The 26,098-nt window shown below is 39.7% G+C and overlaps 1 protein-coding gene and 1 non-coding gene across 6 annotated transcripts in view; both read right to left on the reverse strand.

Annotated features, from left to right (window-relative positions):
- The window catches only part of BMPR1B (bone morphogenetic protein receptor type 1B), a 443,407-nt gene that overhangs the window by 44,035 nt on the left and 373,274 nt on the right, over positions 1 to 26,098 (reverse strand). For all 5 annotated transcript variants that reach the window (XM_008267582.5, XM_017347401.4, XM_089302608.1 and 2 more), the window contains 3 exons: positions 18,513 to 18,672; positions 7,341 to 7,443; positions 3,189 to 3,291 (listed from right to left, as the gene is read on the reverse strand). In XM_008267582.5, the coding sequence (XP_008265804.1) occupies positions 3,189 to 3,291; positions 7,341 to 7,443; positions 18,513 to 18,655 (349 nt within the window). In that variant the 5' untranslated portion in view covers positions 18,656 to 18,672. The remainder of the gene's footprint in view (positions 1 to 3,188; positions 3,292 to 7,340; positions 7,444 to 18,512; positions 18,673 to 26,098) is intronic.
- On the reverse strand, positions 22,782 to 22,886 carry LOC149125099 (U6 spliceosomal RNA). Its single transcript, XR_016212624.1, has one exon. It is a non-coding gene; the product is annotated as a U6 spliceosomal RNA (small nuclear RNA).

Genomic DNA, 26,098 nt, shown 5'->3' on the forward strand with positions numbered 1-26,098 from the left:
AGGAGGCGAGGAGGACTCAGCCCAAGCACACTCGGTCTGATAAGCAGAGCCGGGTTTGTAACTGCGTGCAATGAATGCCAGGACTGTTATTAGGAGCTAGAAGATGGGTTGTAAGTGCAAAAACGAAACTGGGGAGAAGAATCACATAGCTAGGAAGAATGTGGGAAATAAGCAGTTGCCGGAGCCATCTCTCCATGCAGTCTAGGCAGGACAGTCACGGATAGAGAGAGAGGAGAGAGAGGAGAGAGAGGAGAGAGAGAGAGAGAGAGGTCCTTCTATTAACAGAGCTCAAAGCAACTGAAAAACATATTCCTCTCAGGATATTTTCATTAACAGATAATTCCTCATTCTGCACAGCTCTATATTTATTGTCAATTGGGATTCCCTCTGAAACTGTGGGAATAAATTCTCTTTAAGAACAAAAACGTTAACATTATAATCTTCCCTGCAAAAAGCCAATGTTTAATATTATATTTCCTGATAACAAATGAGATTGAGACAGATATTTTATATTCAGATTATTGTATTCAATGAGGAAGACAAAACTAATTACATCTAAATTCCTTTGACGTGTCCCACGTGCAAATTTAAACTGAAATTCTGAAACAGTGAACAGCAAGATGTTTCAAGACTTGTTAGCACTACTCTGGCAGGGAGCTGAGCTCAGACTTGTGTCTTGGGTGTATGAGCGTAATGTAGTCAAACGCAACAGGAGAGAGCTCCTGGCTCTCAGTCTGCAGGCTGGACACTGTCACACATTCAATCTATTTGTATGGAAGAGAACATGGGAGGTATTTCCCTGGCTAAGTGTCTACTACTGGTAGTTAATTTGCAACTGGCAGTACTTAATGGATAGCATATAATCATTTATTTCTTTTATTTGAGAAGAAACGTGAGAGACAGACATCTCCCACTTACTGGTTTACTCCCCAAATGGCCAGGGCTGACCCAATGCTGCATCTGGGAGCTGGAAACTCCTTCTAGGTCTTCCTTGTGAGTTTCCAAGGAGTCCAACTACTTGAGCCATCACCTGCTGCCTCCCAGGAGTTGCATCAGCAGGAATCAGAAGTGGAGCTGGGACTTGAACCCAGGCACTTCAACATGGGATGTGGCTGTCCCAAGTGGCATCTTACATGCTAGGTCTGAAACACCTACTCCTAAGGGATAGCATTTTAAAAACAAATCTATAAGCTGCCTAAAACCTACTTTGAAATAAGAGTTCAAAATAATATATGAAATAAGATAACTTTTAACTTCAGAAATTCTACGTTGTAATTTTCCTTAAACCACATTGGAATGATCATACTTCATGCAGGTGTCATTTCTGATAAATTCTTAGGAAGACTATTTGTATTCCATGAGTAATTCCCTTATTTAAACATTTAAACATGTTTATTTCAAAAAACCTACAGAAATTTTATTTTGCAAATGTCAAATCAGAGGATGCCACTAAATAAAGCAAACCTTCTGTTCATTTCAACACCAACCCTTTGCTTCCTTAGGTGCTCATTACAGAAAACAACACTAAGAAATGGTAACAAGTAATTCATGGCAGGAGGGGAGGTGGCATCACGTTCTCTGGCCTACCTGGCACTCACTTCAACAGGCCAGGTGCACATGGCCTCAGTCAAGCACCCGATGCTCAGCCTCTAGGCACCCACTAGTCCCAGCACCCCCATTACCCAATGTCACTAATCCTGCAGGTAGGGTGCCAGACACACAGCACCAATTCCCCACTAAGGCCTCAACATAAAAACAGACCTCTCTTCCTACTCTCACCACCAGTTGTGGTGCCACTGGACTTCCCAGACTGCATTTTATCATTTATGATAAAGACCCTGCACTTCATCTAATGACTGTCATGTTCCTTGTGCTGCAACCTCCCCCTATTTAAAGTGGAGGAAAGTATATGGGCACTGTAGTTGGGGGTAAAACCATGGTCTGAGACACCCACATCCCATTTTGGCGTGCCTAGGATGGAGTCCCAGCACTGCCTCTGATCCAACTTCTCACTAATGCAGACCTTAGGAGGTAGCAGATAATGGCTCCAATACTTGGGTCTCTGCCACCCATGGGGGAGAGCAAGAAGGCATAGTTTCCAGTTCCTGGTCTCAGTTTGGCTCAGCCCCAACTACTGCCCGCATTTGGGGGAGTGAACAACCTATGGGAGACTTCTTACGCCTCTGTTTATCTGCTTTTTCAAATAAATAATGAACTGAAAAAATGAAGTGGGAGAAACAATCCTAAGTACCATATTGGGGCTGCTGTGAGGCTCAAGTGAGTTAATTACAGTAATACTGTAGCTCATTTTTTCATGAGTAACCCTAATGTGTATGTTTTGAAATTAAATATTGTAGATATCTCCTCCATCTTATCCATATACAAATACTTGAGTTGACTAAAAAGTTGTTACTCTATTATGGGGAAAATGAAATATCATATAGCAACTCATCTTTTATTTCGTTCTCTGTAAGGTCTCTGTTTCCAAATTGACTGATTTTTTAAAATTTGAAAGGCAGAAAGAGAAAGAGAGAGATTGAGACCTGGCATCTGCTGGTTCATTCCCCACATGCTCAGATGAACACAGTCAGGACTGGGCCAGGCTGAAGCCAGGAGCTGGGAATTCAGGTCTCCCATGTGGGTGGCAGAGATGCAGCTACTTGAACCTGATGCTTCATGTGGTATGCATTAGCCAGAAGCTGGAGTGGAAAGAGGAGCCAGGACTCAAAACCAGGCACCTGGCCTGGGATGTGGGCATCACAAGAAGCACACTGACTAATGAACCAAGCACCTGCTTTAAGTTCTCCTACTTTTAAGGTGAAAGTAACCAAATAGTATTAATTTAATGAAATACAACTGCTGAGTAACATCTAGTGTTAAGCAGAAAGCAGTAGCTTCATTTCCTATCCTGCTGCAACACACTACAATCTTTAGGAATCGGAGTTTTCAGAAGTAAAGTGGGAAAAGGTGAAAATCGAAGGAATCTTAGGAGTAAAGTCACCTACAACTATTTTCCCAGAGTTGCTTGCAATGACTTTGAATGTCAGTGTCAAGGTGTCATCTTGCCTTAGTCCTGGTCTAGCAGTGTAAATGGTACAGGCAGGTCGATTTGGAAAAGAGAATGATTCCAAATTTTTATTTCCATCATACCCAAAGCTTTTCCCATCCGGCAGTCTTCCCCGCCTTACCTCTGTTTTTCAATGGAGGCAGTGTGGGGTGTAGATCCTTATTACATTCATTCCTTTCTGTGCAGCATTCAATGGATCTTCTTTGATGAGGAATGGGGGTATCCTAAAATTGAATGCAAACAGCTATTAATGATTTTTCTCTAAAGTTCAAAATCACTTAATCTAAAATGTACAAATTATCACTATTTAGAAAACTCATCTATAATTCTAATTGTTTTATTCAAACATCTTGAAAATGTTATTTTCTTTTCTTATTAAGCTATTTTTCTTTTCTAAGTTTTTTAAAATTTTTCCCCAGAAACTTTTCAAGTATAAAAACTTCATGCATTTCATAAATACAAATTTAGTATCATGGTGATTCTTCCCACCCATACTACCACCTTTCTTCCTTCTCTTTTTCCCATTCTTATTTTTTTATTAACATCTATTTTCAATTAACTTTATGCACAAGATTAACCCTATACTAAGTACAGAGTTCAACAGTATGAACAATGACAACAATAACAAAAAAATAAAACTGTTCCTCAACAATCAAGACAAGGGCCATTCAAAGTCACTGCCTTTCAAAGTGCCAATTTCACTTAGGTACTCTAACTAGTTACCACAGATCAGAGAGAATATATGGTATTTGTCTTTTAAGGACTGGCTCATTTCACCAAGTATGATGTTTTCTTGTGTGTGTGTGTGTGTGTGTGTGTAACAAATTTTTTTTAACTTTTATTTAGTAAATATAAATTTCCAAAGTACAGTTTATGGATTACAATGGATTCCCCCCCCATAATTTCCCTCCAACTCGCACCCCTCCCATTTCCCGCTCCCTCTCCCATTCCATTCACATCAAGATTCATTTTCTTTCTTTCTTCCTTCCTTCCTTCCTTTCTTTTTTTTTTTTTTTTTGACAGGCAGAGTGGACAGTGAGAGAGAGAGAGACAGAGAGAAAGGTCTTCCTTTTGCCATTGGTTCACCCTCCAATGGCCGCCGCGGCCGGCACACTGCGCTGATCCGATGGCAGGCGCACTGCGCTGATCCGATAGCAGGAGCCAGGTACTTCTCCTGGTCTCCCATGTGGTGCAGGGCCCAAGCACTTGGGCCATCCTCCACTGCACTCCCTGGCCACAGCAGAGAGCTGGCCTGGAAGAGGGGCAACTGGGACAGAATCCGGCGCCCCAACCAGGACTAGAACCTGGTGTGCTGGCGCCACAAGGCGGAGGATTAGCCTAGTGAGCCGCGGCGCCGGCCCGCAAGATTCATTTTCAATTATCTTTATATACAGAAGATCAATTTAATATATATTAAGTAAAGATTTCATCAGTTTGCACCCACACAGAAACACAAAGTGTAAAATACTGTTTCAGTACTAGTTATAGGATTACTTCACATTGGACAACACATTAAGGACAGATCCCACATGAGAAGTAAGTACACAGTGACTCCTGTTGTCAACTTAACAATTTGACACTCTTGTTTATGGCGTCAGTAATCTCTCTAGGCTCTAGTCATGAGTTGCCAAGGCTATGGAAGCCTGTTGAGTTCGCCAACTTCGATCTTATTCTGACAGGGTCATAGTCAAAGTGGAAGTTCTGTCCTCCCTTCAGAGAAAGGTACCTCCTTCTTTGATGGCCCCGTTCTTTCCACTGGGGTCTCACTCGCAGAGATCTTTCATTTAGGTCTTCTTTTTTTTCCAGAGTGTCTTGGCTTTCCATGCTAAAATACTCTGATGGACTCTTCAGCCATATCCGAATGCCTTAAGGGCTGATTCTGAGGCCAGAGTGCTTTATAGGACATCTGCCATTCTATGCGTCTGCTGTGTATCCTGCTTCCCATGTTGGATCATTCTCTCCCTTTTTGATTCTATCGGTTAGTATTAGCAGACACTAGTCTTGTTTGTGTGATCCCTTTGACTCTTAGACCTATTAGTGTGATCAATTGTGAACTGAAATTGACCAGTATGATGTTTTCTAGTTGCATCCATTTTGTTGCAAATAGGATGTCATTTTTTACAGCTATGTAATATTCCATGATTTCTTTATCCAGTCTTCAGTTGATTATGAATTGAGCCGCAATAACATGGGGGTAAACAGGTAACTCATATGCTGATTTCATTTCCTTTGGTAAATTTCCAAGAGAAGGATGGCGGGCCATATGGTAGGTCTATATTCAGATATCCGAGGTATCTCCATACTGTATTCCACAGTGGCTGTACCAGTTTACATTCCCACCAACAGTAGATCAGTGTGATCAGTGTGCCTTTTCCCTCACATCCTTACCAACATTTGTTGTTTGTTTGTTGAACTCCATATGAAAGCCATTCTGAAGGAGGTGCAGGGAAACTTCATTGTGGTTTTGATTTTCATTTCCCTCATGGATAGTGACCCTGAGCATTTTTTTAGATTTATTTATTTATTTGATAGAGTTATAGAGAGGCAGAAGAAGAGAGAGAGAAAGAGAAAGGTTTTCCATCTACTGGTTCACTCACAGATGGCTGCAAAGCCAGAGCTGTGCTGATCCAAATTCAGGAGTCAGAAGCTTCTTCTGGGTCTCTAACATGGGTGCAGGAACCCAAGAACTTGGGCCATCTTCCACTGCTTTCCCAGGCCATGGCAGAGAGCTGGATCAGAAGTGGGGCAGCTGGGTCTTGAACCAGCATCCATATGGGATGCCAGCACTTCAGAAGGCAGCTTTACCCATTAAGCTACAGTGCCGACCCCCCCTGAGCATTTTCTCATGTGTCTATTGGTCATTTGGATTTCCTCTGTTGAAAAATGCCTGTTCAAGTACTTTACCCAATTCCTAAGTGGATTGTTTGCTTTGTTGTTATTGAGTTTCTTGATCTTTTAATATATTCTGGTTATTAATCCTTTATCAGTAGCTTAGTTTGCAAATACTTTCTCCCATTCTGTTGGTTGCCTCTTCACTTCCCTGACAGTTTTTTTTGCTGTGCAGAACCTTCCCAATTTGAAGTAATCCCATTTGTCAATTTTGGCTTTGACTGCCTATGTCTATGGGGTCTTTTCCAAGAATTCTTTGCTTATGCCAATGTCTTATAAGGTTTCTCCAATGTTCTCTAGTAATTTGATGGTATCAGGTTGTAGATTTAGGTCTCTGATCCATTTTGAGTGGATTTTTGTGTAAGGTGTAAGGTAGGGGTCTTGCTTTATATTTCTGCATGTGGAAATCCAGCTTCCCCAGCACCATTTGTCCTTGCTTCAGGGCTTGAATTCAGCTCCTTTGTCAAAAATAAGTTGGTTGTATATGTGTGGACTGATTTCTGGAGTTTCTTTTTTGTTCCACTGGTCTATCTATTTTTGTGCCAGTACCAGACTGTTTTGATTGTAACTGCCCAGTAGTATGTCCTGTAATCTGGTATTGTGAGGCCTCCAGTTTCGTTTGTTGTGTAAGATTGCTTTAGCTTATTTGGGGTCCCTTGTGTTTCCACAAATGTTTTCTATCATGTAATTTCACTCAAATTATCATGTGTTATTTTACTACAACTTTTTTTTTTTTTTTAAAGACAGAGATACAGAGAAAGAAGGAGAGAGGAGAGAGATCAGTGTTGCATCCACTGGTTCAATTCCCAAATGGCTGCAATGGCCAGGGCTGGGTCAGGCCAAAGCCACGAGCTTCATCTGAGTCCCCCACAAATGAGTGCAAGGGCCCAAGGACTTGGGCCATCCTCCACTGCCCTCGCAGGCACATCAGCATGGAGTTGGATAGGGAGTAGAACTGCTGGGACTCAAACTGGCGCCAATACAGAATACTGGCACTGTAGGCGGCACCTTAGCCTTCTACACCACAGAACTGGCCCCTCTTATTTAAACTTCTGTAATCCAACAAAATTACTACTACATTTGTAATAACCAGTGAACCTACTGCAAGCTGAGCAGGAAATTTTGGCTTAATACAATTATCTAAATGGGGTTTTGAGGAAAATAAACCAACAGAACACTAAGCAACAAGTTAACAGCAAAGATAAAAGGAGTATTTCATTTCAAAATGAAGTGAGAATTGGCCCAATGAGAATTTTCAACAGTTTTCCAAACAACTAAAAGTGGGTTAGCCAAGAAAAACCATTTTTTTGGTTATGTTGCTTGAAAGCTGCTGGAATTGTAGCCAATGAGGGTTTACAAAGCAAAATCAGGTTATCTTCCTTACCCGACACTGAAAATCTGAGCCTTCTAGGCCAAGACATCCGGAAGTGACGACCGGCATCCCAGAGTCATCTTCTTCAATCATTGTGAAACAATATCCGTCTGTGCTGAAGACGAGAGCGAGCGAGTGAGAGCGAGAGAGAGAAATAGTATGAGTACGTGTTTGCCCTTGTGTCCAGTGGAGAAAGGAATGAATGATGAGTGTCATCTGTTTCATCACAAACAAGGTCAGTGATCATTTACAGGTTATAACCTGCTATAACTTTCTATAAAAGTGGATTTAAGTACTATTAAAAACATCTGGTAACCTTTCCTCTTTCTGGAAACTTCTGAGAATGAGTGTAACGTGCAGTGCACATTACCATCAGGAACCATCTCTACCAGTGACCTGACACTTACTTTGACTCCTACACAGACACCACTCTTCCAGACCAATCCAGGTAAGTCTGCGAGGCAGGTAGTACCTTATGAGGAAAGCGAGCCTCAGAGAGCTTACGTAATTTCCCAAAGAATATGCAGTGATTGAGAAGGAGGGAAAGGCCCGGAACCCATGCAGGTGGAGGTTTCTGCTGGTCCTGCTTGACCCGAGGGAGTGAAACACGCCTACTCGTTACTAAGGCACAAACACTAAGACAGGTGGGCGTCGGGACAGCAGAGGTAAGGGGAAGAGGATCCTGCACTGGGCACCTCTGACGCTGGGCCAGCCTGTCATACAGACACATTCAGCTCCGCTGGAAACAGGCTGGGCCTGGGTTGGGCTGGGATAAGCACGGGCCATAGACAGAAGGGGCTTTCATAAGCCAGCAGAAGCAAAGAAACAATTTTTTATCATTTCTGTGTGATCTTCTCAATCAAAAATAACATTCACTTATTTTGTGTCATGAGACACGGAAGAAAGGAATGTTTCCATTTTACAGATGGAGGTGTTGAGGTTAGGTAAAAGGAATAGACCTATCTAAGGTCACAAAACAAGCGGTTACAGAATCAGGCCTTGTATCAAAGTCCTTTCACTTTGCTTCCACATATTTCCTGCTATCACCTCCTGGGACTAAACTGAGAAGCCTGAATATAGAACTATTTGTAAACAGACATTACTGTCTTCATAAGTTTGTATGAACGCCATCAGACTCCCAATTTAAGCCATAAAGTGCTACTACTTTATGTGTTAAGAAATAAAGTTTTCATACACATGCACGCCCAAGGTCCTGACAGGTCTGACAGTGTGGCCTGAACGACCATGGGAAGAAAGCTCTGAGGATGGCAATGGCCGTGATTTGTGACAGTCTATTCCGCGTTAGTGGCAGCAGTATTCTGCCATCTGTTAGCCCTTCAGTTATCATCGACACCCCTGGAATTGCTCACTTGGTTTATAAACCTCAACTGAACCAAAATACCTCCATTTATAAGAACTAGCGCAGCAAAACTCAAACATCCTATTGAGTGGCCAGGAAGGGCCAATGATGACTCTTTGTTAGACAAAGGTCAAACCATGGACGTTGTGGAAGAAAAAGTGTCCCCGAAAGGCCCACACTCTGAGTTCTTTGGGGACTTTTAGCCAATTTACTAAAACCTTTATGAAAATCATAAAGCATATAAATACTGAATGAGGCAAATATAATAGCTGCTACTTGGAAATTTACTTAATATGAGTGAGCAATACTCATGCAATAATTTTATTCTTTTTCTACACATTTAGACTAGGAGTTATCAGGAATAAGATCCTAATTTTCTGATGTGAGGGATTCACAGGTATGAGAGAAGTTAATTTGACATTCAGTATCTTTCAGCTAATTTCTTCTTAATCATGAGTTCCCTTTACTCATGATTATAAGTATACAGAAATGTGCTTCTAGAAATTTATAAGAATCTATAAAGGGAAGAGAAAAATAAGTAAATCAGAATAAATGAAATCATTTGTTTCAATGTCCTGGAAAACAGGAAATGCGTATTTAAGCTTTGAAATTGCATCCCCTTGTTTTCAAGGAGGGAGGAACAAGACATATAAAGATGGGATGCGAAGAAACATAGTGGCCCTGTAGGAATGAACCAATGTCTCATATCTCAGAAATTCAGAAAGTAAACAAATATCTAGTTGGAGGAGAAGAAAGGAGATGAGAGGCATTTCAACATTATCTGCAACATAGCAAAAATAATTTATAAGCTTTTCACTAAAATTGGTATCTAGCAAGAAACTTTTAACTGGAAAGTAGCAATGTCATTGTAGAAGCTTGAGAATGCCTTGAGAACTTCCAATTCTCAATCAAGGACAAACACAAACAAAACTATGCTCCAGAGTTAAAGCTGACCAACCCTGTCCACCATGGAGAGATGGCTTCTGGCTCTCACAAGGGTGGTGAACTTTTAGCTGAACAATCTACTGCGTGGCTTCCATGTGGAACCTTTGCTTTATACACACAGAGTGTTAGCAATCACTCCTAGAGTTTTGAATGTTACGAGAAGAGAGGAGGAATCCTGAAGTCAAAGTTGAAATAATTTTAGACAAAATTGAGAGTAGTGAGATGGACACATGAATGTAGGGTTAATCTTTTGAATTTTTGACTAGAATAATGATTATGAATAAAAAAAAGACAACTGATATAATATTGCAAAATGCCACCGCTCATGGTTAAAGATGCCCACATGCCATATCACAACACCTGGTGTGAGTCCTAGCTCAGCCCCTGACTCTAGCTTCCTGCCCCAGCACATCTAAGAAGGCAGTGGTGAGAGACCTGGACTGCGTTCTCAGCCCGTGGCTTTGGTTCCAGCCCAGTCCAGGCTGTTGTGGGCATTTGAGGAGTGAACAAGAGGTTGAGAGATCTCTCTCTCCCTTTCTGTCTCTCTTTCTCTGTCTCTGATTTGGTCTCTCATTAGAAAATAAATTTAATGCAGACTTTGTTTTATAGGAAAAGCTGAATTCATACCAAGATAATAGATATCAATACTAAATACCTCTTGACATAACACTGGTTTGTGAAAAAGCATAAGCATTTGAGAACCCAAAGAGTATATCAAATTCAAGGTAATGACAATATAACTTTTGTTAAAATCCTTGAAGGGATCTATAGGTTCAAGGCTTCTTCAACTTTCCCAACATCTGAAAAGCTGGGCCAATCTGAAGCCAGGAGCTTCTTCTAGGTCTCTCATGCGGGTGCAGAGGCCCAAGGACTTGGGCCATCTTCTACTGCTTTCCCAGGCCATAGTAGAGAGCTGGATTGGAAGTGCAGCAGCCAGGACTCATACTGATGCCCATAGGGGATGCTGGCACCGCAGGAGGCAGCTTTACCTGCTACACCACAGTGCTGGCCCCTTTAATTTCTTTTAATGGTCTGTCAATTTGTTTTAAAAGGACGGTTGGTTTTTAAGCATTTATAAGGGAATCCTTGAGAATATTATGACTTCTAAAATATCAACTTTGGGGAAGGCATTAGGCACAGTGATGAAGACACCACTTGGGACACTGGCTTCCCACTCCAGAGGGCCTGGGTTTGAGATCTTGCTCTGCTCTCAAGTCCAGCATCCTGCTAACGCACATCCTGCAGGGCAACAGGTGGTGGTTCAAATAGTTGGATCTCTGTCTTCTCACACTGGAGGACTTGGTTTTAGTCCTGGCTCCACTCTCAATTCCAGCTTCCTATTAATACACATTCTAGGAGGCAATGGGTGGTGGCTCAAATGGCTGGATCCCTGCCACTTACATGGCAAACTTAGGTTGAGTTCCCAGTTCCTGTCTTCAGCCCAGTCGAGCCCTGGCTGCTTGTGGGCATTTGGGGAGTGAACCACCATATGGAAGATTTGTCTTTCTGTCTCTCCGGCTACCTCCCTATCTCCCTCTTTTCCTCTCTCCCTTCTTCCTTTCCTTTCGAATAAATCAAAAATTAAAAGCAATAAAAATAAATAAGACATCTATTTCACATTCAAGAGAATTAAGTTTTCAAAGTCTCTGGCACAAGAAAGCTCAAAAATGCACACACTTTTTTGCACTGCTATTTGATTCATGTAGATTTTAATCAGTTAACTGAAAGAGCTGAGGCAGCTTATAGCTTTGTGAACAGTGTTCAACTTCACATTCCTGGACTGCCCTGCGTGTGGCTCAGGCACAGTCAGGAGCTGAGACTACAAGGGAAAGGGAGAGGCAACCTTTGCTTTAAGGGGGTCACAGTCAACTGTGGCCACCAATCCAGGAGGAGGGAAGAGCACTCAGCTTCCAGCAGTAGGGACAGAAATCATAACCTCATAAGTGTTTGCCACTGATCAGAAAGCAAGCCAAGAAGAATTACCAAAGCAACAGATTTACCAAAGTAATAGAATCCCATGATTCGTTTTATCTTAACATCTTTGAAGGAGAAATTGCTATAATGCTAGAGGGAAATATGGTAAAACATGTGTGGCCCTACTGTCCTCTGAGAGGTCACTTCATTGGACAAAGGTGAACATACAACATTAATGACTTCTCCTAATGTGAGAAATGTGTTTATGTTGTATCCTCAAGAATATATAACTGGAGCCGGCGCTGTGGCGTAGCAGGTAAAGCCGCCACCTGCAATGCCAGCATCCCATATGGGTGCCGGTTCGAGTCCCGGCAGCTCCACTTCCTACCCAGCTCTCTGCTATGGCCTGGAAAAGCAGTAGAGAATGGCCCAAGTCCTTGGGCCCCTGTACCCACATGGGAGACCTGGATGAAGGTCCTGGCTCCTGGCTTCGGATCAGTACAGCTCTGGCCATTGTGGCCAATTGGGGAGTGAACCAGCAGACAGAAGATTCTGTCTCTCTCTCTGCCTCTCCTTCTCTCTCTGGGTAACTCTGACTTTCAAATAAACAAATAAATCTTTAAGAACACACACACATACACATAGCTAGCACTCCTCCTTCTCCAGCATCCGTACCAAATGAGTTAGCATTTTGTTGACTTTTTTCAAGGCAGTCCAGATTGTCTGAACTTGTCCCAGGTTTCACATCCATCAAGCATTGGTATTTCTTCACCCCCAGCCTGTTGTGCAGGCTCTCACTATCTCTCCCGTAGACTGATCTGAAAGCGTCTCCATTCTGAATAGCTCTGCCTGAAAAATTAAACAGTGACTTCCCGTGATCAGCTGTCTTCCTGAGTTCCCTATGTGTAACTGCACAGATCCCTACATTTTTAGATCTCTACTATTCACAACAAAAAATTGGGCTCATTCACCAATCTCATTTATGAGGCACAAAAGAATTTTTTTCTTATGAAACACTCTATAAATAACTTTGAAACCATAGCCTCTTACAAATAAATTCACGTGCAAGCGGAGGACCCACCACTCTCACAAGTACAATGGTTTGGAATCAGCATCTTGTACACAACAAAAAGATTCGTGAAGATCAATGTTTAGACAGACTGGACAATAGTAGAAAACACTTGGTGGCTCACAATGACATTCATCATGCAAGGGAAGATGCAGAAACACACTAGGACAATGCACACTTTAAATATTCTGAGATTGTTGGGTCGGGAGCACCTATGCACTCAGTACGAAGTTTAAAAAGGGTGACCACCAACTGTGAAAAGGCTCACAGCACTCAAGCCTTTCCTTCTGGCCCCTGAGGCTCCTCTAGATACACAGTTATGTAGCCTGGTGTCAACTGCACATTCTTTGTGCATACACACAATGTGATTTATTACACCTATAAACTCTGAAAACTCCCCCAGGTAGGAGAATTCTTGGCCAGAACCCAACAAATCAATGAGGCGGCATTAAATATTATCTCTCAAAAAAGAGTCAAAATCATTCTTGGATTTGGGTAGTTTTACATGAGCAAGTAGAGGAACTTGAGAAAGGTGACGAGCAAGGATAAAAATGACTCTTACTGATCACATCAAGTAAAAAGAAGAGGGATCTGTAAAGCCAGACTGAATGATTCAGAGAAAAACAAACAAGGTTGAGATAACATTTGTTAGCGTAGGAGAATAAGGGGGAATATTGGTGTGATAAAGGTCAAGTGACTCAAGGAGACTGCAAGATTGAAGGAATGCTATAATGAGTGTAATTCTAGATATGGAATCTGAAAATGGAACTGGAAGAATTACAATGCAAAGTGACAACTGATAGTCTATATAGAATATGGGCATTATCTTGAGAGAGAAAGGACATTGGCTTTAACCCCTTACTTTGAAATACAGATAAAGAGAATGACTCTACTCCTGTATTAAGCCATGATATATTTGCATGACACATTGGAAATGGCATGGATTTTTGGAAGCAGATAAAATCTACATTTGATAGTGATCAAGCCAAGAGTGACACTGGCCTTAGTGTTGACTGCTGGCATAATTGATGATATGCTGAAGAGTTTATATGCCCCAAAACGTGGTGCCTAAGTTAACATGTGTGGTTTCAGAATCTTGTTTAAGTAGGATGTACTCTTGATTCTTAGCCTCCTTTAGGTTCTTCTCTCCAGGGAGATAGAAGTATTAATGAACATGAAACCCACCCACCTGGGACAGTTTGGTTGCGATCTTCCGGGTATAAGGCCACAGGCAAGACAGATCATGGCATCCTTTTTCTAAGGCCTACGAAAACACTTTCTTGTCTTTAAAGTTTTTTTTTTTTTTTTCAACAAGAGTGCAGATTCAGCACAGAATTATTCAAGGTATGTTTCACTGTAGGTCAACAAACTACTCATTACTGGTCTGTGAAGAGGTTAATACAGAAATGGAATCTCATATAGATAGCAATTTGAGAGAATAAGTTTTATGTCTGTTGAAGCTAAATAATAGGAACCAGAAAAAATGGGCATGTAATTGATAACTATTTTCATTTTAAAAAAATGTAAATTATTTTGTTTATTTGAGGCACACAGAGAGAAATTTTCTATTCTCTATTCTCTGGTATACTCCCCAAATGCCTGCGACAGCCAGGGCTGGGCCAATCTGAAGCTGAGATCTGCAATCTTTGGGTCCCCTAGGTGAGTGGCAGGGACCCATCCACTTCATTCATCACCTGCAGTCTCCCAGACCCTTTGTTAGTAGAAAACTGAAATTGGAAGCTAAGCCAGTATGCAAACATATCCACTTCTATACAAGCTGTGGGCAACCCAATCATTGCACCAAATACTCACCCCTGTAATTTTCTAATGCCTCATTTTCAATATACTTCATTAAAGTTATTAGTATACTTCTGACTGCGAAGGAAAAACTCTTTCACTAGAGATTGTTTGAGAAATACTGACTTTGAAAGCCAAGAGCAAAATGTGGGCCTACAGGAATGGAGTTGGAAAGTCATGGATTTATTCTTAGTAAAAATAAGCCCCCATGATTTCCATGTAGTTGGTCTCAGCTCACAAGAAGGCTTCACTGGAGAAAGTATCTCCTTAGCAAAATACATGCTTAGAGAACCAAGCTGAAAATATAAGACTTCAGAATCTTGACCGCAATTTTTGCATCATCTATCAAATCTACTGAAAATTATTTAACCTTTCAGAGTCTCAGATTCCTCATCTGAAAAATACAATGTCACATTCTTTATAGAAATGTGATGATTAGCCATAGGTGAAGCTAAGCATACCCATGTTCTTTTAAAGGGTTCCATTGGTACTGCTACTGTTTTTTGTTTCTGTTGCATTTTCCTTTTATTTACTGTTATAAATTGAAGATCGGTACCAGAATAATTAATGGCCTATTTCAAGCTGGTTTCCATCACTACTACACTAAACATCTCTAAACTGCAATTATCTATATCAATAATCTGACTTGTCAGATTTCAGTTCTTACCCTATTTGACATTGAAGAGCATCCAGCATTGCTGAACTCACTTCCTCCTCTGTGTACCTAGATTCAGTAACACTGTGCTCACTGCTTGAACAGGAATTCTCAATCTCTGGGGACATCCTCTATTATCCAAGCATTCAGCATTCCAAGGCTCAGACCTACTCTGGGACATGGGACTGTCCTATTGCTGACCCCAATTTTTCACAACTTGCGTTAGCCTTGGCTTGTCCTTGACACTGAGCTTGACCATGTCAATTGGTTTGGCAAACAGGACAGCACAAGCCATTACACAAACTGATGATTTGTGAGGTTGTTCCCTCATTCTCACTGGAGAAAGAACATATGCAGGGTAACTGCTGGCCCAAAATGAATAAAGAAAAAGACCAGCGGGCCTTAACTCAGGCAGCCACAGAACTCAAGCCCACCCAACTGCAGCAGAGCCCAGCTCACTCACAAACCCTTGAATGAAAACATAAATGTCTTCAGAGGCAAGCCACTGTGATTTGGGGGTGTTTGTTTCCCAACAAACTCTCACTAGTTCTATACCCTGGCCCCTCTCCCCAGATTCTTATCTAAGGACAGATCCATGGCCTACTGCCTGTTCTTTGACATCTCCTCTTCAAAGTGTCAAAGAAGCTCAACGTAACATGTCCCAGTTGAAACTCAGTTCTCTTCCTCCATCTTCTTTCATATAAAAACCAAGCTATGTAACTAAAGCCATATCCAGAAACCTCAAAGCCCCCCTTGACCTCCTTCTCATATCTAATCCATCAACACAGAACTTTCTCTTCTAAATATTTCTGGAATACAAATGACTTTCTCCCATACCAGTACCACCCCAGTTCAAGATCTTTCCTGTTTTCCTTTCTCTCAACTTATTGGTTGGTTGGTTTGAAAGGCAGAGTTTTACAAAGAGGGAGAGTCAGAGAAAGAAAGATTTCATATCCACTGGTTCACTCCCCTGATGAAATATCTAGAAGAGAATATTTAGAAGAGAAACTTCTGTGCTGATAGATTGGATGTGAGAAGGAGGTCAAGAGGGGTTTTAAGGTTTCTGGACATGGCTTTAGTTACATAGCAGCCAGGGCTGGGCCAGGCCAAAGCCAGGAGCCTGGAACTCCATCCAGGTCTCCCACACAGGTGGTAGGGACCCAAGAACGTGGGCCACCTTCCGCTGCTTTCCCAGGCACAACAGCAAGGAGCTGAATGGGAAGGAGGGCAGCTGAAATGCTAACAGTGCTCCTGTGGAATGCTGGCATTGTAGTCAGCAGCTTAAACCACTGAGCAGCCATGCTCGCCCCAACAACACTTTCTTTCACATCCTTCATGAAGTCACTTTCATTTGCTCTAAGTGTTCATGATTTTACTTTTTCTCTTTCTAATACATACAATATTCTGCAGCAAAAAAAGTTTTTCAACAAAATAAATCAGATCATGTCAACCTCCACCTACACTTCTGCTTACACACACACACTTCAGTGGCTTCAAATGCTCTTAGAAACAAGCTCAGCATTCTTCCAACAGCCTCCCAGGCCATGGGAATCTGAACCTGGGTGGAGACTCAGCCCTACCACATCCTCCCTGCTCCCTGTAGTCTAAGAAAACCAGTGTGCTCCTGACAGGCCACACCTCTTCCCACCACAGAGACTTCCACTGCACTTACTCCTGCCTGAACACTTTCTCACAAACCAGCTTAGGACACGTCAATGGTTTATAAAGAAAATAGGCCAGAATATTAAAATTGTGACAGCAGTAAAATAATCCTGAAGATGTGATTACCGAGACAACAGCTCCAATGACAGAAACAGATGCATTCTCAATACCACAAACTTGAATAAAACTGTCACACTCCCCTAACATGCTGCCTCCTGCTAATTTTCCTTTGTACAGAATTTTTTTTAACATTGCTTATATGCATTCTTGTGTACTGCAGAGGCAGTGTGTCGCCCAGGAAAAACTATGGAGCTCTAGAACCATTTTACCTTTATATAAAATCCAGTGATCTCAGCAGTTGCTAAACCTCTCTGGATCCCAAATTCCATGTCTAAAAGTGAGAATAATATTGCCTACAAGGCCAAGTGGTCTTGTTGATTAAATCATAAACATATTTATGAGCATACCCAACTTTCCTCCCTGTGCCATTCAGTTAATATACTTTTCTTATGCTAAATATATGAGGTTCGGAGGTGTGGTACAGTAATCAGCTCACACAGGTTGAGTAGCCCTTACCCAAAATTCTTGTGATCGAATTTTGGAATAGCTGCTTATGCACAATGAGGTATCTTTGGGATGAGATCCAAATATCAACAGAAAATTCATTGGATGTTTCATATATACCTTATAACACATAACCTGAAGTTAATCTTGTGCAGTAGTTTTAACTGCACTTGCGTTTTAGCTATGACAACCACATGAAGTCATGTGAGGAATCTTCGTCTCAGGCAACATGTCAGTGCTCCACAAGTTTCATTTTGGAGCATTTCTGATTTTGAATTTTTGGATTAAAGACGCCCAACTTCAATTAGATCCTGCTTAGTGGAAACCATAAAAAAAGCACTCAGAAAGAAAGAAAAAAAAAAGCATTCGAGTCACATCCATGCACCTTCCAGGCTAATGAAGCCCCAGATACCTGCCCAGACAGTCTTCCTGGTCGCCACACCTGGAAATCCACTTTCCACCTCCTTATGTGTCCCTGACCTCTCTGGAGACCTCCCTCCTTCTCAGACATTGTTATCCTGAGCCCCACGTTGCCCTGGTAAACGTATCCATGTCTCCTGACACACTCTGACCTCATGAGGCTATGGCTTTTAACTCACCACTGCCCACACCCAGAGAGCAAATGCAGCCACAGGGATCAACAAAATGGATGTGGCTGCAGAAAGACGTGTGAGGGGAACAGGACAAGAGTCTGCTCTCAAATGTTGTAAAGCAGCTCTAAGAACACGATTACCAGGTCTTGTACTTTGTGACAATGTCTTTCCTAACATCTGGTAGATTCACATAAGCTCTGTCACTCTCCTGCGTCTCCAAATCAACATAAAACTATTCCCAGCAGCTTTTTCTCCCAAAATGCTAACCCCATCAGCATGACGAATGGGTGAAGCAAAAAACATCACACAAGCTTGACAGCCCCTGCTGTTGAACCGACTGTGGGGACCAGGTCTTTTGAAAGAAAACTAGTGGACCCGGCTCCAGGGAACTGGGTCCTGTGTTTACATACATGTATGCTGTCTGCAGAGAGGAAGGATCTGAGAATACCATTTCCATCTAAGCCAGAGCTCCATGATTCTCCAGACACAAGCACAGCTCTGAAAGGTACTAAGCTTAGGCAGTGTTCTCCAAAATGTGTTCTTGGAAGCACTAGCCTACAGTTCTGTGGTTGAAAAAGCATGAATATCTTGTTAAAGCTAGGTTTCAATCAATTATATCACCAACCTGCAAATATTGTTGACCGAGTCCTCCGGACAATGGTGATGGCATTTACAACGCAGGATCTTCGGACGAGGGGTGGGGGCTGTACTTTCGCCATCCTCTTTCTTGGTGCCCACATTTAATTTTCCTGAACTTCGCAAAAGCATGTTATCAAGGAAGTTTGCTGAAAAGAAGAGAATGAGAATTAAGAATCTAGGAGAGCCTACTGCAGTCTTCTTCCATGAAGAAGATGATATTAAATGAAAAATGAGATATTCATGAAATGGATATTTTGATGTTTTAGATGAAAATTATAGTTTCCATATAGTAGATGTCTTACATAGGGAAAAGACATTTCTGTAATCCTCTCAGGGTAGTATTTTATATATTAAACTAATAGCTGAAATTAATTCAATGCAATATGCTCAATGAGATGCTCTCATGCCAATTATTTCTACTCTAAATACTAATACTATTGGTATATAGTATCATTCTCTTGTTGTCAGATAAGAAATTTGAGACTCAAAATTTTTTTTGACAGGCAGAGTTAGACAGAGAGACAGAGACAGAGAGAAAGGTCTTCCTTCCGTTGGTTCACTCCCCTAATGGCCGCTACAGCCAGCACTGCTCTGATCCAAAGCCAGGAGCCAGGTGCTTCTCCTGGTCTCCCATGTGGGTGCAAGGCCCAAGCACCTGGGCCATCCTCCACTGCACTCCCGGGTCACAGCAGAGAGCTGGACTGGAAGAGGAGCAGCTGGGACAGAATCCGGCGCCCCAACCGGGACTAGAACCCAGGGGTGCCTGCGCTGCAGGGGAAAGATTAGCCTAATGAGGTGTGGTGCCAGCTGAGACTCAAATTTAAGTGTGCTATACACAATCAACAAATCAGGGATCCAGCATTTAAATCCTGTCTGAGTCCTAAAACTGTCTTTCTACCACACTTTCACCTGTTTGTATGCTTCCAGGCTTAACTTGTTGGTAAACTCACATACCTCATTCCACAGTCAGTTTTTTTTTTTTAAGTTTTTTTTTTTTTATTTAGTAAATATAAATTTCCAAAGTACAGTTTATGGATTACAATGGCTCCCCCCCCATAATTTCCCTCCCACTCGCACCCCTCCCATCTCTCGCTCCCTCTCCCATTTCATTCACATCAAGATTCATTTTCAATTATCTTTATATACAATACAGAAGATCAATTCAGTATATATTAAGTAAAGATTTCATCAGTTTGCACCCACACAGAAACACAAAGTATAAAATACTGTTTCAGTACTAATTATAGCATTACTTCACATTGGACAACACATTAAGGACAGATCCCACATGAAAAGTAAGTACACAGTGACTCCTGTTGTCGACTTAACAATTTGACACTCTTGTTTATGGCGTCAGTAATCTCTCTAGGCTCTAGTCATGAGTTGCCAAGGCTATGGAAGCCTGTTGAGTTCGCCGACTTTGATCTTATTCAGACAGGGTCATAGTCAAAGTGGAAGTTCTCTCCTCCCTTCAGAGAAAGGTGCCTCCTTCTTTGATGGCCCCGTTCTTTCCACTGGGATCTCACTTACACAGTCAGTTTTTAACAGTCTATTTTGAGCAGAATAAACATTCCAAACTCAAAATCCAAAATATGAAATTTTCTGAATATTAACATGACACTACAAGTCTAATGGTTCAATGTACACAAATTTTTGTTTCACGCACAAAATTATTTAAATCATCATATAAAATTACCCTCAAGGCGTGTGTATAAGGCATACATGAAACATAAATGAGTTTTCTTTTTTTTTTTGAACTTACAACTTATTTTATTTCTTTTTTTTTATCTTTCTTTTTTTTAACTTTTATTTCATGAATATAAATTTCCAAAGTACGACCTATGGATTACAATGGCTTCCCCCCCATACCGTCCCTCCCACCCACAACCCTCCCCCTTCCCACTCCCTCTCCCCTTCCATTCACATCAAGATTCATTTTCGATTATCTTAATATACAAACATCAGCTTAGTATACATTAAGTAAGGATTTCAACAGTTTGCTCCCACACAGAAACATAAAGTGAAAAATAATAGATGATTTTTTTTAAATGATGATGAAATCAGATCAGACCTATTGTCATGTTTAATCCCAGTGAAAGTCTAGTTGGGAATTGATAATTTCTTTTTTTTTTTTTTACAGAAGATCAGTTTACTATGCATTAAGTAAAGATTTCAACAGTTTGCACCCCCATAGAAACACAAAGTGAAATATTTTTTTTGAGTACTCGTTATAGCATTAAATCTCAATGTACAGCACATTAAGGACAGAGATCCTACATGAGGAGTAAGTGCACAGTGACTCCTGTTGTTGAATTTACCAATTGACACTCCTGTCTATGGCATCAGTAATCTCCCTATGCTCCAGTCATGAGTTTCCAAGGCTATGGAAGCCCTCTGAGTTCTCCGACTCTTATCTTGTTTAGACAAGGTCATAGTCAAAGTGGAGGTTCTCTCCTCCCTTCAGAGAAAGGTACCTCCTTCTTTGAAGACCTGTTCTTTCCACTGGGATCTCACTCACAGAGATCTTTCATTTAGGTTTTTTTTTTTTTTTTTTTTTTTTTTTTGCCAGAGTGTCTTGGCTTTCCATGCCTGAAATACTCTCATGGGCTTTTCAGCCAGATCGGAATGCCTTTAGGGCTGATTCTGAGGCCAGAGTGCTGTTTAGGACATCCACCATTCTATGAGTCTGCTGAGTATCTCGCTTCCCATGTTGGATCACTCTCCCCTTTATTTATTCTATCAGAAATGAGTTTTCTTTATAGATATAAGTTCCATCTCAAATATCTCATTAGGCATATGTATATATTTCAAAGTTCAAAAAAAAATGAACTCTGAAACACTTCTGGTCCCCAGTATTTTGGAAACTCAATCTGCAGTGTTTTATAGGATACTCTAGGGTCATTACTTTAGTTATTAACAAAAACATTTGAGTCGGATAATGTCAAGTTACCCTTATGATACATGCTTGCCTTCAAACACTAGAAAAATCAGTTAAGAACTACACTTCACACAAGGAATACGAAGAGCAAATATTGTTATTAGCCTCTCTAAAGATACTTAGTATTTTCATATGCAGTTAGATTGTATGCATTTACCAGAGGCATACTCAGAAAAACAAAAATATAGGAGGACCACCAGCTAATAATAGAAACACTATTTTTATATACTAAACTGTATCCCGAAAGAGCAAGTAAGGTTGCTTCATACAATGTAGACTAAGTAAATGCTACGGGAAGAAAAAAATGACTGTTTCTAATTAAGCAGTACTAAATAAATGATTCAATGAAAATCTGAGAGGTGGAGTTCTTACTTGCTTTTGCCAAAATAATTAAATCAAGGAAGTAATTCATGTAAAAGCATTCAATTGTTATCATTAATCTATATGTAACTAATTCCTTATGAGTGAAAATCATTATCATATAATTCACAATACTTCCAATCACCAGAGGAAATTAAGAGAACTGATCATTTGGCAGTTAATAGATCGAAGGTATGAGAGAAGAGAGGTAGAAACAAGGAATTAACCTGGTTAGACTCACATTAAAAGCTAAGAACAACGTAAATAGAAAAGATTATAAGATATTATTTAATCCTTAGTTCACGGTTGATTAAAAGTTCCAAATAAAATCTGTACTGTTGTATCTAATGCTACGAGTATGAAAAGGGGTTTTTAAGAGGATCACTTTCATATCGAGTCAAACTGAACTTGCACAAAATCATCCTCAGAGAGATAAGCGAGGCATTTTAGATCATATAAAAGATAGACCATAGAACTTAAAACATAACAAATCAATTACATGCACAGATAAAGAATAATCAGTTTATATAAAACATGAAGTTAGTCTGATACTAAAGATGCTGAAATCAGAAATGAAAAGAAAGTCAATGACTTATTTATAATAAATGTGAATGTTCAGATGAACAGTGGATTAGCAAAAATGAAAAGATATATCAAATATTAGATGGTTGATTAAAATAACATATCAGATCATATTTTCATATTTTATGAAATTTGTCTGAAACAGGAGGAAGGCAGATATGAAAAGAAATAATGAAGAATTTAATTTAGGAATCAACAGACCCCAATACAGTAACAGTAGAGGACTTTAACACCACATTCTCAGAAATGGACACATCATGCAGAAAGACAATCAGCAATGAAACAGCAGAGTTCAACTACACCCTAGATCAACTATATCTATGACATACACACAACATTTTATCCAACATTACAGACAACATATTTTCTCCCCAACAGTTCATGGAACATTCTCCAGCATAGATTGCCATCCTTGTGCAGGAGCTATGCTAACCTTCTCTAGATCCTTCCAATTTTAGTATAAGTGCTGCTGAAGAAGGCGTAACTGTCTTTTTTTAATGTTCCCATATCTTCAACCTCTAGACACCATCTCTCTGAATACAGCCAAATGTGAATATTTGTGATGTATCAAAAGCTGTGTATATGCATAAAATCAGGAGAATGGGAGGTTATGCTAAAGTAACTCACAAATTGAAGTGGTTAACAAGGTAGTTACTCAGTTTAAATCTAATCAGTGTACCTCTGCTTCAAATAGTAAGACCCAAAACTGAAACTACTAGAAGAAAACATAGGGGAGATGGATGAGAACATTAGAATGGGTAGGATTTTTGGACTGGATCCAAAGAGCTCAAGAACAAAAACAAAACCAGACAAATAGGTTTCATCAAACTAAAGAGCTTTTGCTTAGTAAAGGGAACCACTAACAAAGTGAAGAAACAACACAGAAAATGGAAGAAAATATTTGCAAGTTATACATGTGACAATGGGTTACTAACCAGAATTCATAACATATTCAAACAAGTCAACAGCAAAGACAAAATAATCCAATTTAAAAATAGGCAGTCAGATCTAGACATTTCTTGACAGAAGATATACAAACTGCAAAATGGTATGTGAAGCAGTACTCACCATCACTAATCATCAGATAAATGCAAATGAAGACCACAATGAAATATCAACCCACTCCAGTTAGAATGGCTATTACCAAAAAGATTTTTAAAATATAACTGCTGACAATGATATAGAGAAACAAGAACCCTAGCACATTGCTGGTTGGAATGTAAATTAGTTCATCAATTCTGGAAAACAGAATGGCAGTTCCTCAAAAATCTAAACACAGAACTACCATATGATCCAGTTGTACCACCAACAGGACCTATATCCAAGGGATATGAAATCACTCTTTCGAGGAGATATGCACACTCCTATGTTTAGGATAGCACTGTTCACAATAAGCAAGAAATGGAAACAACCTAGGTATTCACTTGTTCATAAATGGATAAAGAAAACGAGACACATATACCTAATGGACCACTATCCAACCATTAAAAAGGAAGAAATCATGTCATTTGCAGCAACATGGAAGAAAGTAGAGGTCATTATGTTGAGGCAAAACAAGCCAAGCACAGAAAGTACCACATGGTCTCACTCATATATGGGATCTTTAAAAAGTGAATCTCATAAAAGTTGAGACTATCATGTGGTTACCAGAGGCGGAGGAGGAAGAGAATAATGGAATGGTGGCTAGGGAAAGGTTAATTAACTGCTACTAAGTGATTGATAGGAATAAGAAATTCTGGTAATCTGTAGCATAGGATGGTAATGATGATAAAGCACTGTGTATTTGTGTTAAAAAGAAAAAAAGCTAGCAAGGCTTTTTAATGCTTTCACCATGGAGAAATATTTGAAGAAATAGTTATGGTTACCCTGATTGGAAATGACTCGGTGTATACATGTACAGAAATATCACATGGTACCCCATAAACATGTATAATTTTTAAATGCCAGTTAGAAATGCAAAGAAGATTGATTTAGTTGACTCATATAAGTAACGTAAGAACCTTATTAGCTAAATTCTCATTTTACTTGATTTCGTTTTATAGTTCTACATAAAAGAAAATAATCATTTTTAAACAAATACCAAAACTTTCATTTAAGCAAAAACACATTCAAGCACAGGACACTCAAAAACATTCTCAGATATTTTTCTTACTATAGTTGTTTTCAAAATGAATACAGAAATGATCCTGTTAGCCTGCTGAATGTTTTATCAGCTTTTTGATTAATCATTTATGACTGAAATATATCCAACCCTTAAGGAAACATTATGTGTGATTTAGTATATTGTTTTTATTAATTAATACAGTAAAATCTTCCTTTTTTTCACCAAAGAAAGCCAAATATGGTAATTTCTATTTAGTTGTTGAGCAAACTTCAACAAAATTTATTATTTCTTTGCAACAGACTTACAGATAATTGTGTTTAAAATATATTTAGCAACAGAATCACAAGTAAACTGTACAGAAAATAGGAGGGCAATCAGAAAAATCAGACTGTCTATAAATTTCTTAGGAATAAATACTATACTGAAGAAGTCACACTTTTAGAAGTCCATCCCACTATTCTGTTCTCCTCTCCTCTCCCTCCCACAGTCCTTCCCTTACCCTTTTCCCAACTTTCTTTCCTTTCTTGACCTATTCTAGAGCTTGATAGAGTGAATTTAGATAAATCTGATGCAATTAACTTAGCTGGCTACATTACACATTATAGTTAACACAAGTAGTTAACTACCAAAATTACCATGATTACAAAGAGTAAGGCTTCTGAAAGGCAATCTAAAATTGGTTCTCAATTTTTAGAGGACCACTAAATTCTGTGGGTACAAATGAACCCTAGGATTACTTTCACTGAGATATATTTGTCTATGTTAATGAATTACAACTAAATTATACAGGCTATCTGTTCCAAAATAAAGATCCAAAATCTAAAATACTTCTGGTTCCAGGCATTTTAGACAAAGTTTATCAACCTGTATTCCTTAGGATTCTCATATGTAAAATAGAGATTGATAAATTTTCAGGCAAATTAATCAAATTTCATTAAATACCATTATGATGAATAAGCAATAGTAATTCAATCCCAATTCAACTGTAAAAGTTAAACAGAATGTTAAATACATTTTATTGACTACATGTTACATATATATATATATATATATATATATACATGTTTTCAGTTATATACAAGTTTTCTATGGACTCTCCTTTTACAGGAAATAGGCAGAATCACAAAGTTTCTTTAAAGTACTTGGAAACAGTGGACAGTGATAGCTGGAAGCCTCATCTAACCACTATATAATAACATATTCGTTGATGTATATGGTTAATAAAGCAGCTCTTTGGTTTCAAAGTTTTTCCACATCATTTTGTATTATTGTGTACTCTTCCATGATTCTTACAGAAAACAAAGAACAAAAAGAAAACCCAGAAAAAGCATTCACAATATCATAAACTAAGGCTACAACTGTGCAACAACTATATTTTATCTTTAATATATACCTATTACTTCCTAAAATATTCTATCCATGCTTCAATTATTTTTTTCCAGTAGAATGCTTACCACTTCAAAAACACCAAAAGTGAAACATCATGAATTTGTGATATTAAATATTTTAGTTGCCACAGCAAAGAAAATATCAGAACCTACCATCACATTAAAATGATCTCCACCGACAATAGAGATAAAGGAAGTCA

Source organism: Oryctolagus cuniculus, chromosome 8 (genome assembly GCF_051225735.1).
Source record: "Oryctolagus cuniculus isolate XC-2025 breed Fujian yellow rabbit chromosome 8, ASM5122573v1, whole genome shotgun sequence".
Taxonomy (NCBI): Eukaryota; Metazoa; Chordata; class Mammalia; order Lagomorpha; family Leporidae; genus Oryctolagus; species Oryctolagus cuniculus.